Consider the following 23,159-nt stretch of genomic DNA (forward strand, 5'->3'; position numbering starts at 1 on the left):
GCTCACAGGTGCCCAGTGATAATTCACAGTGCAGCTTGATGATTCTGTTTGACACATATTTGCTGTTTCCGTGTTCTCATCAAGTGGGTACAAATCAGTGCCTATGGTTCTTCCCAGTTGCTGGCCTGATTCCTTTAAATGCACATTTTCTCTGTAATCTAGGATATCATATTGACTTGAGTTGATTACCTGCAGAGATTTTATGAGTTTACCTCAAAAGACCTTGAGTTTTTCGAGTTAAATTCTAACTCTTAATCAAGAACATGTTTGGAAAAGCAGTTGAGAGAAGACAGATCGAGCCTCTCTGTAGAAGCAGTGTGTGTAGTTTGAATACAGAATTGTGGAATGGTTATAGAACTGTGTTCAAGCTAAAATGAGTCATTATGATGTGCCACTGCAGTCTGTGATTCAAGGTCGCCAGTGTTTTTGAGTGGGAGGACAGAACAGGTGGTTCTAGAGAGATGAATGCTTGCTTGACTCACATCCAAGTCCAGACAACCACCATGTTTTAGGCCTCCTACACTATCCGTCCGACCTACATATCCTCATCAAACCCAACAAACCGTGAGCCAAAGAATGATATGTGAATACAAGCCTGGCAGTTCTATCCTATTTTGGTTGAAACCGAGGTTCATGTCTTATTGTTTCAACCATTTTGGGTTGAGCTTTTCAAACCTTTTCATTAAAACAAAAAGATTTGTTTATAGCTTCAGTGGTTATTGGTTAATTTTCCAAGAATAATTTATTTTGGTTAACTGAATGACATCTGTCAGATTCTCTACACTCTGTATAATAATATGTACACACACTACAGCATTCTTTAATAATACACTCATCAGTATGCTCTGTTTTCACTATAATTGGAAGTCTGCGAACTCTTGGAGTTGGATTCACACAAGAATTGTGCTGGAATGTATAGCTGGCAGTGATTTTGATATGTACCAGCAGGATCTCCTGTGGTTCCACACCTAACCGCCCCCTAAAGCAAAGCGTGGGTGCCAATACCAGCTGGTCAGTGAGTGGGATGCCTAATTCCTTATTGCCTTCCAGCGAAATTAGTGTCAGAGTTTATTTTCACAACCATCCTTGCTGTCTTAAATTGTGCTTTTTTTAAGAAAAGAAACCTGATGTTTTCACTCTTTACTTAGACCCCTTTTCTCTTTTATTTACACACACAAAGACACCTATAGAAACTCTAATACCTTGTAATGTTATTTTTAAGTCCAGTGAGACCATTTTTTTTAAAACAGTTTACTTTTAAGTCAAAGTGAACTACTGTTACAACTGACCAGGAAGAAGGTTTATAACAATCCATTGCATAGCTGTCAACCCTCCCATTTTTTCTGGGTTTCTCACGTATTTGTCTTCCTGTTTTAGTATTTTCCTGTAAAATATCCCAGTTTTACACTCTGATTGTGTTAACTCAGAACACGCAACTATCTGTGTCTGTTAAGTGGGCTTGCACTTGGACTGCTAGACCTCCAGTAAAGCAGATGGCAGTATACAGTAGCTTAGGCTACTATTGAAGAAGAAGACAGTTGCAGCAGCGCCGGCGGGTGGGAGGAAGAGGGAAAAAGTAGCAGAAAGTGAACTTTGAGAGTAGAGTAGATGGGTGTGATGTGCGATGATGGATCAGGATGCCGACAGCCAAAATCACGGGATTAATCACCAACCAAAACCGAGGACATTATGCCGATATTTTAGTAAATGGGAGACCAACTTCCACTACCTGACAAGCAGCCATGTAGGTCCAAATTATGCCTACTGCAAAATTTGAAGTTGTAATTTCAGTGTTGGTCATGGAGGGAATAAAGATGTTACACAGCACAAAATTATTATTATTAATATTAAATTATTATTAATATTACCTTGTTCATAAATAAATAACTTTTAACATATCCATTGGTCTGTCATACTTTAATATATATTGTGCAGTTATAAACTCTTTAGACTGTTAATGATTAGTGTTTTTTTTATATTTGTGGGTAAGAACCGTGTAAAAAAAAAAGAAAGAAAAAAAATCCCTTATTTTGGAGATGGATTCCGGGAAATCTCCCTTATTTTCAATGTTCAATGTTGACAGCAATGCCATTATGATTTAATTCCAAAAGTGTTGGTACATCAGCACCAAGTTGATACGAGCATTATTATTATTATTTTTTAACCTGGAACAATACCAGTCTTTCTGTGTTGTTGGATCTGTTTGACTGACAGTTGACAGTTGATCTTTCTACTGCTCACATATGTGTTTGTATGAATGCACTATTGGCCAGAAGGTTTTGAGCAGCAAGAATATAGAGTGTGTTGTGCATTCTATTTTATTAGCAATTGTAACATTGTTGTCTTCTGATATTTCCCAGAATTCAAATCTGGATCAAATTGGATCATCATAAAGCATCTGCAGAATAAGGCAACTTGAGTACATTCATGGAAAAACATAATTGCCATGGGATTCCAAGGACATGAAAGAACAAGAAACAGAAGAGGCAGAATTTCACCTAACTGAAAAATAAAAACGGAAAAAAATTGTATAATTATAAAAATTGTAGCGTTTCATATTATTCCTTTGAAGAAGCTCTTCTCACATTAAGCAATAATGTTTACAGAATGCCCCAAAACTTTACAATCCATGCATATGCTATATGGAACAAGAAATTATGCGATGCTCTGAATGGACATAAATTAATTGATTGTTCATACAGTCTGGAATAAACAGTACCTTAAGCTTTCATCTCATTTTATGGAGGCCTTGCATAGCCAGTTGACCACAGGGGAGCAATCTGGATGTTTAGAAAATCAGAATGAGACTCCAGCGGAAAGCCCCCAGCCACATTCGGTCCCACAGTATCATGAACAGAACAAGGTTGTCACCGAGCAGCAACATGCACAACAGCAAAAACAACAGAATCTCAATATTGAGAGAAAACGTCTCCGAATACAGAGGAAAATTGCTCAGGAGACAGAAACTGTTAAAGATGAAATGTCATCGAGAACTTCTGAATTTCTTGACACTAAAATGAGGCAGCCTACTGAAATGCCATCTGGAGAAGCCTCCTCAGCAGTATCAGCTACACCATCCTGTTCCACGGATGAGGCCATGGAAGGTACACCCAGACAAAAACGTGAACGTAAACCTCAAAAGCCCGGAAAGTATGTGTGCTCATACTGTGGCCGGGCTTGTGCTAAACCTAGTGTGCTTCAGAAACATATTCGATCCCACACTGGAGAGAGACCTTACCCCTGTGCGCCATGTGGGTTCTCCTTCAAGACTAAAAGTAACCTTTACAAACACAGAAAGTCCCACACTCATAGGGTGAAAGCTGGTCTGACTGCAGAAACGGAGGGACCAGGTATAAGTTGTTCAGAGGAGCCACTTACAGAATCAGATGAAGAAAGACAACGATCTTCCTTTTTAGAAAAACAAAGAATGTCCATTGAAGAGCCAAATGTCACAGAAAAGGGCTCTGAGGAACAGTTACAAGGTATAGAAGACTCCCATGCAGTTAAAAAGAGACTTGCAATGAGACTTAGCAGAGGAAGACGAACACCTATAGGATCATCTGATGAAGCATCCTCATCATTTGGTCTAAGTAGCAAAGGTAGCACAGAGTCTGGCTATTTCTCTCGATCTGAGAGCACAGAAGTCTCTCAAGATAGTCCACCAAACACAAGTGCCAAAAGTTATGCAGAAGTCATACTTGGAAAGTTTGGTCGCCTTGGTCATTTACAAAGGACTGCTCCTGAACAACATGGCAATCCTGCTGGACAAGAAGGGAAAAGAATTCCATTCACTGTACCTAAAAAGCAAGTTATCGACCACATAACTAAACTCATTACCATCAATGAGGCTGTGGTAGACACCAGTAAGATTGATAGTGTCAAACCCAGAAGGTTCTCACTCTCTAGGAGAAGCAGCACAGAAGTGAAGCCAGCCTCTTCTAAAGAGCCCTTTCTTTACAGTCCTAAAGAAATAGATCTGAGTGCAAAGAGCAGTGGTTCCATCACTCTTGGTGTACCTTGTGAGAAATTTCAGCACCATCCTCTTATTATCCAGCAAGCTGACCCGACCACCACTGCTCCTCTTCTAAGAAGTCACTCTATGCCCTCAGATGCAGGTGTTAGTGATCTGTCTGAAACTTCTCATAGCCTTCGCCTTAGCCAATCCTTTGATGACCAGCAGCCAGTTCAGAATCGGCGTCACGGTATGCTAAGACGGCAACCTGCCATTGAATTGCCCATAGGTGCTGAAATGACCATGGAGGAACAACTGTATTCCAGCTCAACATTTCATCCATCAGTTTCGACAGTGCCTCATCCAAGCCTAAAACAAGAGACATCTGAATGTGATGCATGTGGTATAGTTTTTTCTGACTGGGAGAGATATCAAACACACAAACAGCACTGCTGTACGGTTCATATTTCTCAACAAACTGAAAGTCAAGTCTACCAAGTGAAAGAACCCACAAGAACAGACACAACTCGTCCTGGTGCTTTTGCATTTAGAAAAAGAAGGAAAGAAGAGAGTATTGAACTTGAAGATCCTTCTTTACCATCTGCTTCTTATATACCACTGAAAGGTTTTAAACAATCATGTGAACAGCCTGTTAAAGAGACCACTCAAGAACATGGTACAGACGGTGCTTTGAAAGGAATATCTGTCATACAGCATACTAGTTCATTTGAGAAACATGATAGTACTTTAAAAAACCCTGGACCAGATGAGGTCTCTCACTCGCATGATGTCTCTCACTGTTCTCCTTACTCAGAATCAAAGCAGCAAGCAAGTAAACCATCCTTCCGTAAACTTGTACGCCAACACAATGTGCCAGAAATTTTGGTCACTGAAGATTCAAACACCAACACAGTGGCAGCATCACTCCTTCCAACTGTCCCAAAAATAAAGGACATTGAAAAAGTCAGTGAGTTCCAATGGCCCCAAAGAAGTACAACTTTGGCCCAACTTCCAATTGAAAAGTTACCACCTAAAAAGAAACGTCTTCGTCTCGCAGAAGCTGCCCAGTCATCAGGGGACTCAAGCTTTGAATCAATGTCCCTGACTCATAGTCCAAGTCAAGACAGTTGTGTGTCTCATACCTCCAGTCGATCAACTTCATTTGAAGAGACTTGCAAAGGTGATGCAGACATGACTCCAACTAGGAGATCAAGAGCCACTCATACTTTGACAATTCCCACAAATTCTCACCGAGAAATGAGGCGCTCTGCATCTGAGCAGGCGCCCCATGTACCTCAACCTGCTAACCTTATTATGGAAACTCGCAGTAGGTCATTCGACTACAGTAGTTTGTCTCCAGATCGAACCACTGCAGGATGGAAAGAAAGACGGAAATGCCTTCTAATGAGGCATAGTGCAGTGAGGGAACCTGAGGAGGAAGACCAAACTTCTAAAGCCATCAACGCCAGTTCTCCAACTCTAAGGAATATAACATTGCCTAGCTATAGCCCAGGCACCTCCTACAGTCCAACCACCACCCATCTTGTGACTTTAAGCAATACTGTACACGCATTTGGTGAGAAACAGGTCATGCAATTACAGCATATTTTATCAGAGAATACCCAGCAGAATGCATTGCAGTTGACCCCAGTGATACACACTGATCAGCCCAGAACAGTGGGAAGTCTTATTTGTCCATCAGGTGCTGCCAGAGCTCACTATTCTTCAATGTCGACAGGCCTTAAGCTTGAAATTCCACTAGAGAATGAACTGGTGAATTCTGATACAAGGGTCAACCAACCATACCTTACTCATTATCACCATCAGAATCTTGGTTTTGATGTTACTTCAAACCCAGAACCAATGAGACATTTACCAGCTCAGATAATTCCAGTCCGTATTAATTCACACCTTCCTCATTATGCAGGCTCAATTTACACTACAGTTTCACAAACATTTACCGCAAGGCCTCAGGAACCTTGCTGCTCTGGAGTCGGTTCAGTTGCAGTGGTTTCAAACCTTGAGATCATGCACCAACAACCAATATCTGATGGATCCAAATCAGCAAGTGCTGGCACAACCAAACGTGTGCTGTCCCCCACGAGCGGTGAGGAGCTCATCCCAGAAAGTGAACAACAACAAAAACGAGTGAAAGAGGAGGAGGACAATCGGGAAAATGAAAGTAGAAATAATAAAGTTTTGATCGAATGCAAGAAGGAAGAAAGATTTGGTGAGCAAAGTGTCATCTTCCCTATAGAACAGAAAGAACCTTCATTTCCGACTCTTAACACTAACCTTAATTTTAGCTGGTGCTATCTAAATTACATAAAGCCCAATCCATCCATACAGAGTGAACAACAAAACTCTGTCTATTCCTCATGGAGTACAAGTACCCGTAACCCATACCCTCCTGGCCTGACAAGCAAGGACATGCTAGCCTTGTTGCACTGCAGGCAGAGACAGGAAGGACTCATCTACACCATGGCGGACATGTCACCATCGCTGGACAGGAAACAAGAAACACCTGACTCCCAAAAGCCTAACGTGACTGAGGTAAATGTAACAACTCTTGAATTTATAGTCAATGCATGAACAATCTTACACTTGTGTTTTGGAACATGGTTGCTGTTTCCAAACTGCTCCAAGCTGGTCATTAGTTATTTAACCAGCTACCATTTTCTCAAAACTGCTTGACCATTTAAAACTTGAGGGAGAATGATTAATATGGTAGTTGACATTGACTTTATTAACTTGGGGGCTTATGTTTGCTTAGCTCAGTATTTTAAAATGTATATGAGTGTTTTAGTAACATAAAATATTACAAATGTTCTTAAAAATATCACAATTAGCTTTAAAGTCCACATTCCAGTATTTGTACTGAATATGCTTTCATCAACTACTCATGACAACGTAAACGTAAGTCAGATCTAATGCTATCTGGAAAATGTTGAATGAGACTTCCCCCCCATCTCTGTCTCCCTGGGCACCTGGAATAGGGTTGGTGAACTTGCCCGTGTCTCTCTCGAGTGTAGGTACATGCCACCCAGCCCACAGAACTGAAAGAAACCCAGCAAACTGAGTTGACAGAGGTAGAAAAGAAAACATCAGAGGAGAAGGAAGATCAACAATTTACCTCCAAATACAGCTCACGGGTTCAGATTTGTGAGGGAGGGTAAGTCATACTAATACATAATACTTGTACAAATGCAATGTGTATATATGGAAGCAAGTGTCAGCCACTAAATAAAAAATAAAAAGGTAATTGCAATTCTAAAAGTATATTCTCATCCATCTGAAAGCTAGTGTCTTTTACTTCTGTTGTAGTTCCTGCACGGTGCACCCTGCTCATAGGCTACTGTATGTATGGTGGCTTTCTGTCACCAGTATGTCAGTATTTTGAGCAGTGTTGTTCTTGCCCCGCTGCAGGAAATCAGTTGGTTGTCAGAGCCAACACGAACCGTCTGTTACACAGCCCGAGCCAGGAAACTACCTAGCCTGGCGGTCACTTCCTGTGGAACCCCACAGAGTCCCATTTACACCATACTGCATCAATGATTTTGGTCATTGAGCTGGAGGCATATGGAGATGGCCAAGATGGAGTAGACTCAAATTTTGAGGTGTTTTATATGAATGAAAAACCAATATCTAAGAGATTTACGAGTGTTTTTTTTTTTTTTTTACTTGGTTTGCTTCAATACCAAGATTCTAAGTGGCAACCAAAGACAGTACCGAATTTTTTGTAGTACAAAAGTAAACTGTTTGCAGCAGCCAGTAATTCACTACACACAACTGTGGTTAGCATAAACCCAAGGTTATATTAGACTTTGAACATTCAAAATTTATTTGGACAGCACAATGAACAGGAATATGATATTCTTCTTCGGTTTTAAATAATTAAAACTCGGCCACAACTAACCCTTATTGCAATTAAACCTGTATTTAATGTAGTCTGGGTGATAACATTTGGATGCTTTTTAACTGGATGCATGGCATTTAGCATTTCACAATCCAGTCAAAACAGACTATCTTGACCCAGTTTGGGAACCACCATAAAGCCCAAACCAAACTTTGTTTTTTAGGCAAGTGCTTAGCATTTGCACACATGTGAAAATATAGCTTTCAGTATACTGAATATAATACCTTATGCAAACACAGACGCTCAAAACGCAATTTTAAGTTAATCTCTCAATTATGACTTTTTTCTTGCAATTGCAAGTCTATATCATTCGATCATTAGCAAAAAAAAAAAAGATTGAGTTGCAAGAAACTGGCAATTGTGAGAAAAAAACTTATTTTTTTATTCAGTGTTGAAAATGGGCTTCCATGCGTTTAGTGTTGCCATCTTGTGGACAAACCAATTAGAGCAAAAACAAAAAACTTCAAGTTCACTGGTAGCATGCACATGTAAAATCCAAAGTATACTTTGGGGCATGACATATGCATTCTAGAAATGTTCACGTTTGTCCAGTTATGACCAATAAAATTCCTTTCAATTTATTTGTTTATTATTATTATTATTATTTAGAGTGGCAGCAATCTGGTAACCCCTTTCACAAAGGTGCAAAAATGCAACATGTGTATCTTTTGCCATCTCCAATATTTTGTTGTTAGTGTTGCTCCATCTCTTCCATTTTTTTCTCAGAATGTGAAACAACAGCCCGGGCTAGTGTTGGCACCTTGTGGACAATCTAATTTGTGCCAAAGAATTAATGCACATGTTTAGCCTACACGTACAGAATACAAGTAATTCGAAAATTCACACTTATGTGACATAATGCACATTGTCATCTGCATACTGTACGCATACCGAAGCATATGTTTAAAAACATTGTAAACTTTGGTCCATAGTTTTTCAGAGTATACTCCATATGATTAGCACATGCACACTAGAAAATTGCATCTAGTATCTGTGCTGCTATATAAGTTATGACTGATAAAATCCAAGTTGTGCGTCTCTTCCATTTCTTTTTGACTGTGAAAAAACGGTGTTGCCACCTTGTGGACAAGCAATTATTGCAAAAATTCATAAATTAGTACATAAAAAACAAGGCATTTGAAAAATTCTGGCTGCATGCATAGAGTATATACATACTTTGCTAATGATGAAATTTAAGGCACGCTCAGTTCAAATACTGTACTTTAGCATATGCAGAAAAACCGAAGCACTCTATGTGCTATACAGGATCTAAGGGATATTCATTAGAGTAAGTGGTAATTTTAATGAAAGAGGGAAGTCTATATAATAAAATAATCTGAGCTATGAATTAGAACTCTGAAACTGTCTGACTTCAAGTCTTATATGAACTACAAAATAAGTCTTACACACTACTACAAGAAAGCAATGCAATTTTCAAGGTTATGTAGTCTGCCGTGACTGAGATCAGTTCACAGGCACACGTCTTCCTAGAAACAACCATCTGTGGTGTTTCTGAGGAATGATGGCACTTGTAACACACAACATACTCTTCACAGCAGCCATAAAATTGACTCATATTTTGGCTGTGCTCTTCCACCATGCAAGTATGATCTCTGGGGAGCACTAAAACAGAGTTTAGGACACATTTCTGTCGCTTCGGAATGAAAAGGCTGAAGGTGGTTAAGCTGGTTTGTGAATCTTAAATTGGAAGCTCTGAGGTTTAAGTTGATGTATGAGCTTAGTGATTTTGCGTGAAAGTTTAGAAAATGTATTTAGTAAGCATTTCAGGTGGAGGTTATTTATGTGGTTTCTGCACAAGATCTCTATTTAAAACACGACAAGATTGAAGCTCTTTCATTAGGCATTAAGTGTTGCACTTAAGTGCATAACTTAACCAACACCCTACTAAAGAAATTATTGATACTTAAAAATCAAAATTTAAAATCAAATCATGATTTTTCTAAGACCTGGCAGATGATAAATTGGGCAAAATATCATACAGACTTTTATTAAAGGAGGGACACATGCAAGCAATTTTTTAGACCACAGAATATCAGAAAATCATATCATAAATTTGATCAATTTAACACATGCTTACTAAATAAAGGTATTAATTTCTAAACAACAACAAAACTTTTGAATGATACTGTACTGTATATTGTTACCCCCCCCCCCCCAAAGAAAAGAAGATAAAATGCTGTTTTCATCAAAGAATCCTGGAAAAAGTATCATAGATTCCAAACAAACAAGCCAACAAATAAATAAATACATAAAATATTAAGCAGCACAACACTGACAAGTTTCCAACACTGACAATAAATCAGCATTTTCTAATTATTTCTGAAAAAGAAATATATTTAAGAAATATAAATATCGAAAGTATATTTAAATAGAAAACCATTACAATATTACTGTTTTCACGTTAAAGAGACTTAATGCCTCTTAAATGAGACAAATCACAAACTTTTGTATGGTAGTGTATGTTTGGAATGACATTTGTTTTTGGATCAGAAAATATATATTTTTTTATTGTGTGAAGAACAGTAGTCTGTTAAAATAAATAGTTGCAGAGTCTAAAACTAAAACGCTAAGCCCCCCAGAATTGAACTCTATTATGACTGTTATTTTTAAGAAAGCTGGCACACAGTTCTTGAGTTGTACTCATGTCATTGGCTATGAGCATCTGGTCGGGTCCAGGGTTCTCACACCCCCTCAGCTGTTTGGATTGGCACAGACGCCTGGACTCTGGGCACAGAGCGGCATTGCAAGAACCCCAGGTCTGAGCCGGGGTGGTGGTGAAGGGGGTCGGAAGGGAGGGGGGCCCTAGTTCTTGACATTATAAATGGCGCTCTGTTTGAGGTCAAGTGGAGGCTCCCGTTTTGGGACTTTCTGGACACAAACAGGGTGGATACCCAGCCAGACTACCCATATGTGTGTGTGTGGGTAGGCGGAGGGGGTGTATATGGATATATATGCACGCCTGGTGTCTGAAAGAGGGACTGTGCCAAGCATATCAAGCTGTTTAAAAACAACTTTAAAAGTGTAGCATGCAGGTGCCATAGATTGGAGATCAGATCTCCCACACAGACCTGTTAGATCAATGTATAGAGCTCTTTATGTACGTATTCCAGCCCAGAGGCTATGCTCTGCTCAATTAACCTAGAGGTGATGTTGACAACTTACAGCTTAAATGTCAACCTACTGTACATGTGCTGTTTTCTGTTACATTCAGTTTTTTTACATTAAATAAATATTGCTAGTCTAATATGATTCACCTTTTGTTTGCACACATTTCAGCCAGGTTAAAAGGTTGCTGATTTCGAAAATCGCATGCTACTCTTACTATTCCTGCCATAGAAAGAGATAAATAGTAAGCGTTTTATACTAATATCATGCAGTTCCAAAATGCAGCATCTGTTATTACTTAATCAACAAATCCACATGTAATCTATTGATATACATGAGATATAAAAATAAGTGTGCTTCATTGTATTAATTGTGCCCTTGTAGTATACTTCAGATCTTTAAAAAGTACAGTAAAAAAACAACAACATAAAGCTTGCAGCTGACATGAATCAAAAGGCATTTATTTGCAATTTCATGGCTATGTTTCTTAACAAACTAATTTTTTTAAAACATCCTTTACAATAATGTCAAATTAAAAACTTTATTTTGAAGTACATTTACTATCAATGTTTCAGTAATCTTTTGTCAGGCTTTACAGACGGACACTTATTTTGTGTTGATTAACATACCTGAGTACAGTTTTAACAATGTGTTGTCATTACATTTAAAGTTAATAAATTGTAGAATATGGTGCACTAAAGTGTGTAAAACTGTGAACTCAATTCTAGTTTGCCCTGATTCTCTATGCTCTCCTCCTGTTTGCTTTGGTACGGCTGGTTGAGTGAATGATGTACGCAGTCCGTGACAGACAGATCATTAATGGCTGGTCTATGTGGTAATACAGTACATCGGGCAGGACATGCAAAAGCCCAACTATCATTCATCGACCTTAAATATAGCTTTTCATCTGAAAGATGTATGTAGTAAATACGTCACATGGCCGCTCAATCACAGCATGGGAGTGGGAGGGAATGGGAGTCATTCTTTCTGGATTGGGACGGAACGGGATTTTCCCCCAGTTTTTTTTTTTTTTTTTTTTTGTGGAATTCAATTGAGACGGGACAGGATTTTTTTTATTTTTGCAGGAGTTGGATGGGAAAGGTTTGAAAATCCACTCCTGTGTCAGCCTCTAAAAAAAGATGTGCTTAAGTCCTGCTTAAGTGGGTCACTCTAAAATGAATCTAATTGAAATTTCAACTGTAATGTGGTTTAACTGAATAACAATTAACAGGTAATTAAGTTTCAGAAAACCCTACATTCAGTATGCACTTAAATATACTTCAATAATAAGTAAGAACTCTTTTTAAAAGTATGGTTATATTCTTTTTTAGAAGGTTCCCAGAGTACCGTTAGAACCTTCTAAGAACCAAAAATAGCAAAAGCAGTCCATACGGCTTTCGCATTATATTCCAAGACTTCTGAGGCCATTGTTGAGGGAACAAAAAATTGTGCATCAATTGGTGGATTTTTTATATATTTTTTTAAATCTATTTTAATTTAAATATCTTGTGTTTGCCACCAGGTGTAATACAGTGATCTCACAAGATATGCAAGTCAATGACCTTTGACCTCTGAGCCTTATTTAATAAATATGAATCAGTCAGTTTTTCTAAACAAGTCTGTAATTCAAAACATGTGTTTTGTTTTTTTAGCCCATGTGTCCAGAATTTTTAGGATTGCCCAATAAGTTTCCTTTTGGTACCTATAACACTAATTGTGTTATAGGTACCAAATGCGATGTGGTTAAGACAATTTTTTCAAAGTTGTGGTATAAACTGCACTCTCAAAATTCTGCAGGACTTCTTTTTTATTTCTATTCTCTTCCATAAAAGAAATGTAATCTTATGCTCAAGTAGTTCATCTGTTATCTGTCAGCGATGGTGACGTTCTTTCAGCTGTTATGTTGTGTTTTCCAGCTACAGGTCGAGTGAGGAGTACGTGTATGTCCGGGGCCGTGGGAGGGGCAGATATGTTTGTGAAGAGTGTGGAATACGCTGTAAGAAACCCAGCATGCTGCGCAAACACATACGGCTGCACACGGACGCTCGGCCCTACGTCTGCCAGCACTGCAACATCGCCTTCAAAACCAAAGGTACTGCATGATGCACAGCTGAGCCATTTAGTCCATGTTACATTTCATTAATATTACTAACAGACATGCATGAATTAGATAAGAAGGCAATATAAGCCCATCTATATATTAGTGTACAACTAAAAGATTTTTTTTTTTCACAAATATGGACATTTGAAATGTACAGTCTTTTACTTCCAGTTAAATGGACCAAAATACAGAAAACACAATGTCCTGCAAATATTTTGTCAATGCCATGTAAACGTATTTAAACTAATTTATGAAAAGGGCAAGCACAACAATATGTGCCCTGTCTTTCTGTTTTAGAAAGATAGGGGTTTATAATGAGGTTTATTAATGTTATAATATAACTAGTTGACATCAGAAGTTGTTTATACAGCATGCACATGGTTAAGTCTACACCTGTATCCTCACAGGGATGCACATGATATAAATACATTTCATATTTTCTTTTGTGTTCCCATGATGAAACGGCTTTCTTCAGGGAATCTAACTAAACATATGAAGTCAAAGGCTCATGGGAAGAGATGTCCAGAGGGAACTGCTCCAGGACCGGTCCAGTGTGAGCTTGAGACAGATGAGGGAGGTGAGAGAAGACAAAAACATCTTGAGGAACTTTGGATGGGGAAAAGGCTTAAAATTTTATATTAACAATATATATACAACTATATAATATATTTTATTAAAATTGTATAATATTGTCTAATCAAAAACACAGTAAAACTAGTAATATTCTGAAATATTTTGTACTATTTCATTTCTATTTGAATATATTTTCAAATGTTGCGATCTTTCAGAAAACATTCTAATATGATGATTTAATGCTAATATGTGCTTAAGATGTATTATTTGTCTTTAATATGTTTGTTGTTATTATTATCAATGTTGAAACTAGTTGTGCTGCTTAATATTTGGTCCAAATATTATTAAAAACATAAATTTGAAAGATTCTGTAATTAATAGAAAGTAAAAATAAAAATGCATTGATTTGAAATAGAAATCGTTTGCGACATTATACATTTTTACCGTCACTTTTTGATAAATTTAATTGCATTTTTGCTGAATATAATTAATTCAAATTTAATTATGAAAACAAAACTTACTGACCCAAAATTTTAATGGTAGCATACAGATGTATAATTTATATAATGTCAGTTTCTCAGGATTAACTTGCTAGTTGAAAGAATTAAACCATTGACAGTCGCTTAGATTAAAAAAATATCAAATTATACGATACACAGAATAATCAATTTGATTAATTACAAATAATAATATAGACAGTAATAGTATTTGTGAATACAATAGATTATTGTGGCATGTGGTTTAAATATTACGGCAGTTTAGTGGCACGTTAGATATATTGTATATAAATTCAGTCAAAATTACAAGAATAATGTTGAAATTATGAGGATAAAGTCAAAATATTTAGAGAAGTCGAAATTACAAGAAAAAAGACAAAATATTTTGAGAATAATGTAAACATAAAGTCAGAATGTTTTGAGAATAAAGTTGAAATTATGAGAATAAAGTTTAAATTCTAATAATAAAGTTAAAATATTTCAAGAAGAAAGTCGAAATTACAAGAATAAAGTCATGTTTTGAGAATAAAGCTGAAATTACAAGAATAAAGTTAAAATATTTCAAGAAGTCGAAATTACAAGAAAAAAGTCATGTTTTGAGAATAAAGCTGAAATTACAAGAATAAAGTTGAAATTATAAGAATAAAGTCAAAATATTTACAGAAGTTGAAATTACAATAATAAAGTCAAAATGTTTTGAGAATAAAGTATAAATTACAAGAATAAAGTCCAAATTAATAGAATAATGTTTTGAGAATAAAGTTGAAATTATAAGAATTAAGTCAAAATGTTTAGAGAAGAAAGTCGAAATTACAAGAATAAAGTCAAAATGTTTTTAGAATAGTCAAAATTACAAGAATAAAGTCAGAATGTTTTGAGAATAAAGTTGAAATTATTAGAATAAATTCAAAATGTTTTGAGATGAAAGCCGAAATTAAAAGAAAGAAGTCAAAATATTTTGAGAATAACGTTGAAATTACAAGAATAAAGTTGAAATTACAAGAGTAAAATTTAAATTATAAGAATAGTCGAAATATTTACAGAAATTGAAATTACGATAATAAAGTCAAAATGTTTTGAGAATAAAGTTTAAATTACAAGAATAAAGTCAAAATGTTTTGAGAATAAAGTTTAAATTACAAGAATAAAGTCAAAATGTTTTGAGAATAAAGTTTAAATTACAAGAATAAAGTCAAAATGTTTTGAGAATAAAGTTTAAATTACAAGAATAAAGTCAAAAAAATTGAGAATAAAGTTTAAATTACGATAATAAAGTCAAAATGTTTTGAGAATAAAGTCAAAATTACAAGAATTAAGTCAAAATGTTTTGAGAATAAAGTCAAAATTACAAGAATAAAGTCAAAATGTTTTGAAAATAAAGTCAAAATTACAAGAATAAAGTCAAAATGTTTTGAGAATAAAGTCAAAATTACAAGAATAAAGTCAAAATGTTTTGAAAATAAAGTCAAAATTACAAGAATAAAGTCAAAATGTTTTGAGAATAAAGTCAAAATTACAAGAATAAAGTCAGAATGTTTTGAGAATAAAGTCAAAATTACAAGAATAAAGTCAAAATGTTTTGAGAATAAAGTTTAAATGACAAGAATAAAGTCAAAATGTTTTGAGAATAAAGTCAAAATTACAAGAATAAAGTCAAAATGTTTTGAGAATAAAGTTTAAATTACAAGAATAAAGTCAAAATGTTTTGAGAATAAAGTTTAAATTACAAGAATAAAGTCAAAATGTTTTGAGAATAAAGTTTAAATTACAAGAATAAAGTCCAAATGTTTTGAGAATAAAGTCAAAATTACAAGAATAAAGTCAGAATGTTTTGAGAATAAAGTTTAAATTACAAGAATAAAGTCAAAATGTTTTGAGAATAAAGTTTAAATTACAATAATAAAGTCAGAATGTTTTGAGAATAAAGTTTAAATTACAAGAATAAAGTCAAAATGTTTTGAGAATAAAGTTTAAATTACAATAATAAAGTCAGAATGTTTTGAGAATAAAGTTTAAATTATAAGAATTAAGTCAAAATGTTTAGATAAGAAAGTCAAAATTACAAGAATGTCAAAATGTTTTGAGAAAGAAATTGAAATTACAAGAATTAAGTCAAAATGTTTTGAGAATAGTTGAAATTATGAGAATAAAGTTGAAATTATAAGAATAAAGTTGAAATATTTTGATAAAGTTGAAATAACAAGTATAACATCTAAATATTTTGAGAATAAAGTCAGAATTACAAGAATAAGGTCAAAATGTTAACAAGAATTAAAAATAAATAGATATAGCCTAATATTTTGAGAATATAGCCTATACTGCACATGCAAATGGCCCTGATTGGGAGCACCGGGAGAAGTTGCCAGACCACTGGAAATTTTAGAATTTACTACTTTAATCTCATAATCTTAGATTTGTTTTATTTTTAACGCGGCACTAAAACACGATCATAAAATATGCTCAGAGGACATGATATTTATTGATTTATTTTTGATGAATGAACTGTGTCGAATGAGTGCTGATAGACACTGTCCTGTGCTGTAGGTGACAGTGATAAGCATCTCCTCGAGACGGAACTAGTGGAGGAGCATCAGTTCTCTGATGCAGAGGAGACAGATGAGGACGAGCCTGAAGATAATGATGAAGGTGATGAGCAAGGTTCGCCTAAAACCCCGTCTCTGTCCAGAGACCCTCCTGGCTCCTGTGGCGTCTCAGGCCTGTCAAACCCAGGCTGGGAGCAGCATCCCAAACTGCCTGTGAGCATGAGTCCCCGCAAACCGAGCCACTACAGAGAAGCCTCCTCTCCTAAGACCACCAAGTCTGTCATAACCCTTCCACTCCTCGAACCCTCCACAGGGAAGTGCTCGTCCCCCATCCGCAGCCTGTCTCCTGGCCTGCAAATGTCCCCTGCTTTACCGCAGTCTCCTGGACGATGTCCCTCGCCGAGACTCAGTTTCTCTCCAGCATCCTGCCTGTCCTCTTTGTCTCCTTCAAACCGCCAAGCCTCACCTTTCCCAGAGAGACGTGTGTCCCCCATTAGAGCCCTGTCCCCCAAACATCCTGCGTCTCCCAGTTGTCCACTTGCACTGACCGTCGGGGCCAGTGTGACTATTCAGTACCCAGCCGATGAACCCAGAGATTCAACAAAAACCTCGCCCAGCAGATTACACCTCAAGACCAAACTGGTGAGTGTCTTAATGCAGCTTTGTCTTACTGACTGGCTTATTTATGATTTCTGTGCCAAGTAACTATAATCAAATACTGCTAAAACACCAACACTTATGAATGATGTCATTTATTTAAAGTGCATTTTTATATTGGTTTTGTTCAGTTTGTCTAAAAGCAAATAATGCTCCCCATAGAAAGAAAAAACTAAAACAGTTTTGTATAAATAGTGTTTTTGCTTGACAACAATAACTGACTGCAATAAAGCTTGTGGGTTTGATTATTACTATTATTATTTTAATAAATAGCAGAAAATGCAATGCATATTTTAAAAAGACATCATAATATTAAAAAATTGTCTTATTTATAGTTATAGTTATTATAAAAATTATTCTTAAAACTATATTATATTGGCTAATTAAGTAACCTTTTGGCTAATGTCTATAGAAAGAATAGACTGATTTATTGTTTGAATAATAAACCATCTTTTTACTTTGCATTAATGTTTTAGTCTTTGGAAAAAGAATCAAGATCAAAATTAAAAGTCAAAAACTATATATATATATATATATATATATATATATATATATATATATATATATATATATATATATATATATATATATATATATATATATATATATATATATCTTTTTTTTTTTTGACCGAACCATATAACCCCTTACCACCTCTTTTAACAGACATTCACCCATATTTCAATAGTGAGTAAACTGTGCTTTTCTAGTCCTGATAGCTAAATATGTTAGAAGGATAGAAATATGGTTTTTATTAGCACACAAAGTCTAATTAGTATGAAAACAAGACAGACAAATATATCCAAGATAAACATCCAACACAAATATTCAGATTCCAAAAGCACACTGTGTGTTATTTCAGTGTCACAACTTTTATTAGAAATAGAAGCCAGGCTGCTGGTCTCTACAAAACCTAAGATACTAACCAATGAACGTATAAATACACACACGTCTGTTTACCATCTGAAATACACATTTGGGATGAACCAGGGCTATCTTTAGCTATAGCCGCAAAACAAGTCTTGCCGCACAGTTTCGCCTAGAATAAAGATGACTGCATTAGTGCTCACTCTACATGGTGATTTCACTAAAAATGTCTTTCTGGCTCCTCCCAAGGAGAAGACACACAGTCCTCAGAGAAGGACCAGCATGACACAGTCTTGGCCTCCGGCACAGGGGTGTCTCTCCAGGAACACACAGCCCAAGGAAGGCCAGCGCGTGTTAAGTCACCTGCCCCTGCACTCGCAGCCCCAGGTGATGACTCCCAGCCTCAGCCTCACCATTCCCATCGGTGGGATCCAGATGGTGCAGCCACGCTCCAATATACTGCTCCGGAGCGCATCTCTGAACCACAGCGTGGCCCAGATGACCGTCACCCTGCTGACGAAGGAGAAAGGGGCCGATGGGAGTCCTCCAGGCGACGTTTCTCATCCCAGAAATCAGCTGATAGTGTTCACAGAGCCTGCGGTGGAGATGAGCTCGAAGAGCGACGCTTCCTCCGATGAAGGAGCAGTTCAAGCAGAGCTCGGTTCAAAAAAGAAGGAGGTTCCCAGTGTTCCCATGACCACATGGAAGAGTATCTCTCAAAGAAACAACAGAAAGCATCCTCGAAGTCCTAAGAAGGCTCAGCCGGTGGACGCTTCAAGAACATCCATGGATGCTAAGTGTTGAAGGAAAAGATCAGCCAAAAATGAAAATGTTGTTATGATTTATTCACACATTTGTCATTTCAAACCTGCGTGTTAGGCACGATGATTGGTTTTGCTCTTTCAACACAATAGCTTTTGGTATTGGCCAACAGTGTTGGCAATAAATGCGAGCTTGGGGCAAAATGCAACCAAAAGGAACAAAAATGCCCCTAAATTTAAAATAAGGGGGCCAAAACTTCCTCGAGTACATTAATATCTGAGTATATATATGGCCTTTTATCACTTCCGTGGTTAGTCCTTTCAGCATCCCTCCTCCTCCCCATCTCCACCTTTTAGTCATATTTATTTATTTATCTTTCTGTCTATAGAGTGACTATCAGAGCTAGAGCAGAATAGTCTCTCTCAGCCCTCCATTGCAGACATCAAGCCAAACCTGTTTATCACTAATGTTAAGTTTATATGGGCACACAAACCCGTGAAACTATATTATGGCTGTAATGTAAAAATGAAGGAAAAGTGATGATTTTGGCATTACGTTTAGTTCTGCTAATATTGCATCTGTGTTCTTCTCATCAGATCTCATCATTGTTTTTTTTTTTGTTTTGTTTTTTTGCAGAATTGAGCATCATAACCAGTCACACATTTCTGTTGAGCTTATGAATGCAAAGACCAGTCAGAGGCGTTTAGATTGGTCACTGCTGAAAACACCAGTTTTGTTCAGCGTCACATTCACTGAATGAATTGTGCTCTCTTGTCAAATAGAGTCTTGATTTTCTAAAGCGTAAACTGCAATAAACTAGTTCATAAATGGTTCTTAAGTATGTTTTGTCTGTGTAGCCTAGCCAGATTATGACGTGGTTTTCCCAAACATTTATAGTTCCCCCTTTAATATTTGAAAATGAAATGTCATGCATTGTGTAACACGGATCTTAGGCCCTGTCCCAAATGGAATACTTCATGTGCACTTACAATGACCGCCGTGTGCGCATGTCCATTAAGTCCACGAGACCGTTGGGTGTCCCATTCATCATTTTAGCATTCAGAACTTTGCACCCCCTTTGCAGCTGTTATGTGCCCTCGATCTGCACTTTTGCAGAGTCCGCACTGGGGCGAGCTCCGCAGCAAACTTCAACCTGACAGTCAAAGCGACATTCTAACACGGAAGTGCGACCTCAGAGGACGACTGTGAGGGCTCACGGTGCCATTTGGGACAGGGCCTAAGTGAATGAAAACATCCTTCAAAGTTTTAAATCTGAAAGTGCACCCTGTATAAAGTTATTGTCTTTCAGAAGAAAGAGTTGACTCTGAATATTTGAAACGAGTCATTTTTAAAACGAATTATTGCCTGCCCACTTGTTGGTATTTTCGCATTGTTCTGAATGATAATGTACAGTATATTAATTTTTTGCCACTAGGTGCCACTTTTGAAACGTTTCCCTGATAACGCTGTACACAAAGCAGCACTGTGCTCACAAACGCAGCTTTATCAGGCGTTACAGGCTCATGATGAAATGACACTGACCAATCGGACCGATCACTGCAGATTCGCAACACGCAAAAAAGGGGTTTGAAAAAAATGATCACTGAGTGAATCGTTTGGGAGACGTTGAGCAAGTAAGGTAAAAAAATAAATGCTAAAGACAATGAAAATGTTTTTTGACTTTGCATGAATGTCCACCTGTTGTTGTGGACTCCCAAAACCAAAATATGAAATAAGGTAATTAGACTTTTTTTTTTTTACTCTAAAAATCCCCAAAGTGGATTAGTGAATTTCTGACCCTGTTGACCAACATGTAAAATATTCCATCATGCACTATTTTTGAAGATCGAAAGGCAAGATTTTCACAGAATAACACCTTAAAGGGGTCTTGAATCAAACTATGATTTTATGGAAAATTTGTTTGAAAATATTTCTTATTAGTCCAAAAGAGCTTTTATTGAAACCAAGTTTCCAAAAAGAACTACCTCTGGGTTTTTATGATGTTATAGACACGAAAACATCAGCAGAGTTCAATTCTACATCATTGATTTTTTTTTTTTTTTTTTTTTTTGACTTGTCCACAGGCAGGAGAAATAAGAAAACAGGATCATAGTTTTTGCAGGCTTTGCAAATATACATTTACAGAAAGATTATGGACCCACCACATGCAAGCATGTTAATGTTAAAATAAGGACTCATTTACAGTCACATGTTCTTTTGTTAATAGCTGGTTTTGTGGTCGTGAATCAAGCCTCTTTACCAGACTTTCCCTGCATGGGATTTCTTAATTTTCTTAAAATATCTAAGTTTTTGCTCTCTACAGTCTCAGAAAAAAAAAAGGTATAACTGGAATGCACATTTTGGATGCAAAGATGTACTATTTGAAAGGGTACCATCCCGGTGAAAGCTTTTGTACCTTTCTTCTGAGAATGTACAGTATTTACACATATTTGCATTGCTCTGACCATCTTTAGACCCCACCTTCTCGCATGCCACAATAGGTTGATTATGAACAATCCCTGCATTCAATCACTGTCAGTCACTTCAGTTCAGCGAAACATCTGCACTCTCACCAAAAGCCCATGTTTACTTCATGTCTTCACTGTGCTAGTTATGATGAAAGCATCCGTCAGAGTGTAGAAGTCAAATTGCATTGGCAGATCATTGCATTCATGTGCTCAACAGACTTGATTGATCACCTACATGCTAGCTGTAGATCTAATGCTAACAATCAACACGTTTTACAATTAGTTAGCCATGGGCAGCTGTGATATCAAAAACACAGTAACACAGTAAAAGTTTTCAAAAGAGTTGCTCATGTAACTCTTATTTCGTATGCCAAGTTGTTGAACAATTAAAAGAGACAGCAGAGTGTTTATATCATAGGGTTAAAATCAAATAGCCTTTGATCTCGAAATTATCACTGTCACATTATAAGTGTAGCTCGGGAAGCATAAAATACTGAAAAATGCGACCATTGCATGGTTTCAGGAGACATGATTTGTATTTTTAGGGTATTTTATAGGATGCTTTTTGTAGCATTCTGCCTAACATGCTGGTTTGGATGCATGAGGAAATGATGACAGAGCTTTATTTTTTTGGGTGAACTATCCTTTTATGGGTCTGTCAGATTTTGGGTAGCAGAGAAAATGTCTCAGACCAGGATTGAATCATTGGACTAAGCTTTGCTGAATCATTTTTGCTAGTTATGTAGATGTGTAGATACAATACGTTCCTGATCTATGTACATTTTCCTGTCTACAGTTCACATTTTACATAGACCTACCACACATGCGCATTTATGTGTGTGTGTGTGATATGCAGTGTAAAATGAATACTTTTTATGTATTTGATAAAATAATACATAAATATATATGAGGTGCCAATAAAATCCAAGTCCCATTTTTCACATTTTATTGTGTTACAGCATGGAGGCATTTAACTAAGGAATTTTCCACTCATCATGAGGAAAATATATCTATATCTATTGTAAATCTTAGTAGAAATCCTACTGTACAAATGTATGTTTTTATATGCATTTATACTATATTCTATGGCATTGCAGCATCTGTTTTTCTTTGTTGTATGTGATGGTCGGTAGACTATTTTTGGCCAGCATTTGAAACACTCATGCATTTCCAGTAAATAGACTAGAATGTGGTCAAACCCAGAAGATGAGCAGCTCTGGTTGATGGTTCAGTTGTTCTTGTGGTGTTGGTTATTTAGTCAGTACGGTGTGCCTCCCGTTGTGATGTACTCTTTCAGACAGGACAAAGTATTATCAGAAATATAAGAGTTACAGGAATTTACATTGAAAGATAGTTTCAAGAGTCTGTTGTTGCTTTACCTATCTTTATTTTATTCGATAAACTATGCACAAAATGTTCCTGTGTTCTGTCATAATTATATCTCAGACTATATACAAATATATTGTTAATTCATGGATTAGCATCTTCATGTTTCCATTAAGTAATGCTGTTAATAGCATTTTAATAGCATTCTTGTAATGTTTGTGCAACTGTTTAATTGGACCAGTTTTAGCTTTGGTAATATTATATGTAATTTAAAATACATAAATTAGCATTTTTATGATTAAGACTATATAGCGATTTTCTATCATTTCAGACCAAGAGTAGGCTACCTTTAAAAGTGGTCTCAGCCAGTG

The 23,159-nt window shown here is 36.5% G+C and overlaps 1 protein-coding gene across 3 annotated transcripts in view; it reads left to right on the plus strand.

The window, feature by feature from the left end:
• hivep3a (HIVEP zinc finger 3a) overlaps positions 1-22,878 on the plus strand; it is a 49,417-nt gene extending 26,539 nt beyond the window's left edge. For 2 of the 3 annotated variants that reach the window (XM_052584591.1, XM_052584592.1), the window contains 6 exons: positions 2,361-6,505; positions 6,985-7,124; positions 12,911-13,086; positions 13,571-13,672; positions 16,710-17,350; positions 18,482-22,878. In XM_052584591.1, the coding sequence (XP_052440551.1) occupies positions 2,741-6,505; positions 6,985-7,124; positions 12,911-13,086; positions 13,571-13,672; positions 16,710-17,350; positions 18,482-19,036 (5,379 nt within the window). In that variant the 5' untranslated portion in view covers positions 2,361-2,740 and the 3' untranslated portion in view covers positions 19,037-22,878. The remainder of the gene's footprint in view (positions 1-2,360; positions 6,506-6,984; positions 7,125-12,910; positions 13,087-13,570; positions 13,673-16,709; positions 17,351-18,481) is intronic. The other variant, XM_052584593.1, reaches the window with a different exon arrangement.
• Positions 22,879-23,159: the final 281 nt, after the last annotated feature.

The sequence above is a fragment of the Carassius gibelio genome, chromosome B19 (assembly GCF_023724105.1).
Source record: "Carassius gibelio isolate Cgi1373 ecotype wild population from Czech Republic chromosome B19, carGib1.2-hapl.c, whole genome shotgun sequence".
Taxonomy (NCBI): domain Eukaryota; kingdom Metazoa; phylum Chordata; class Actinopteri; order Cypriniformes; family Cyprinidae; genus Carassius; species Carassius gibelio.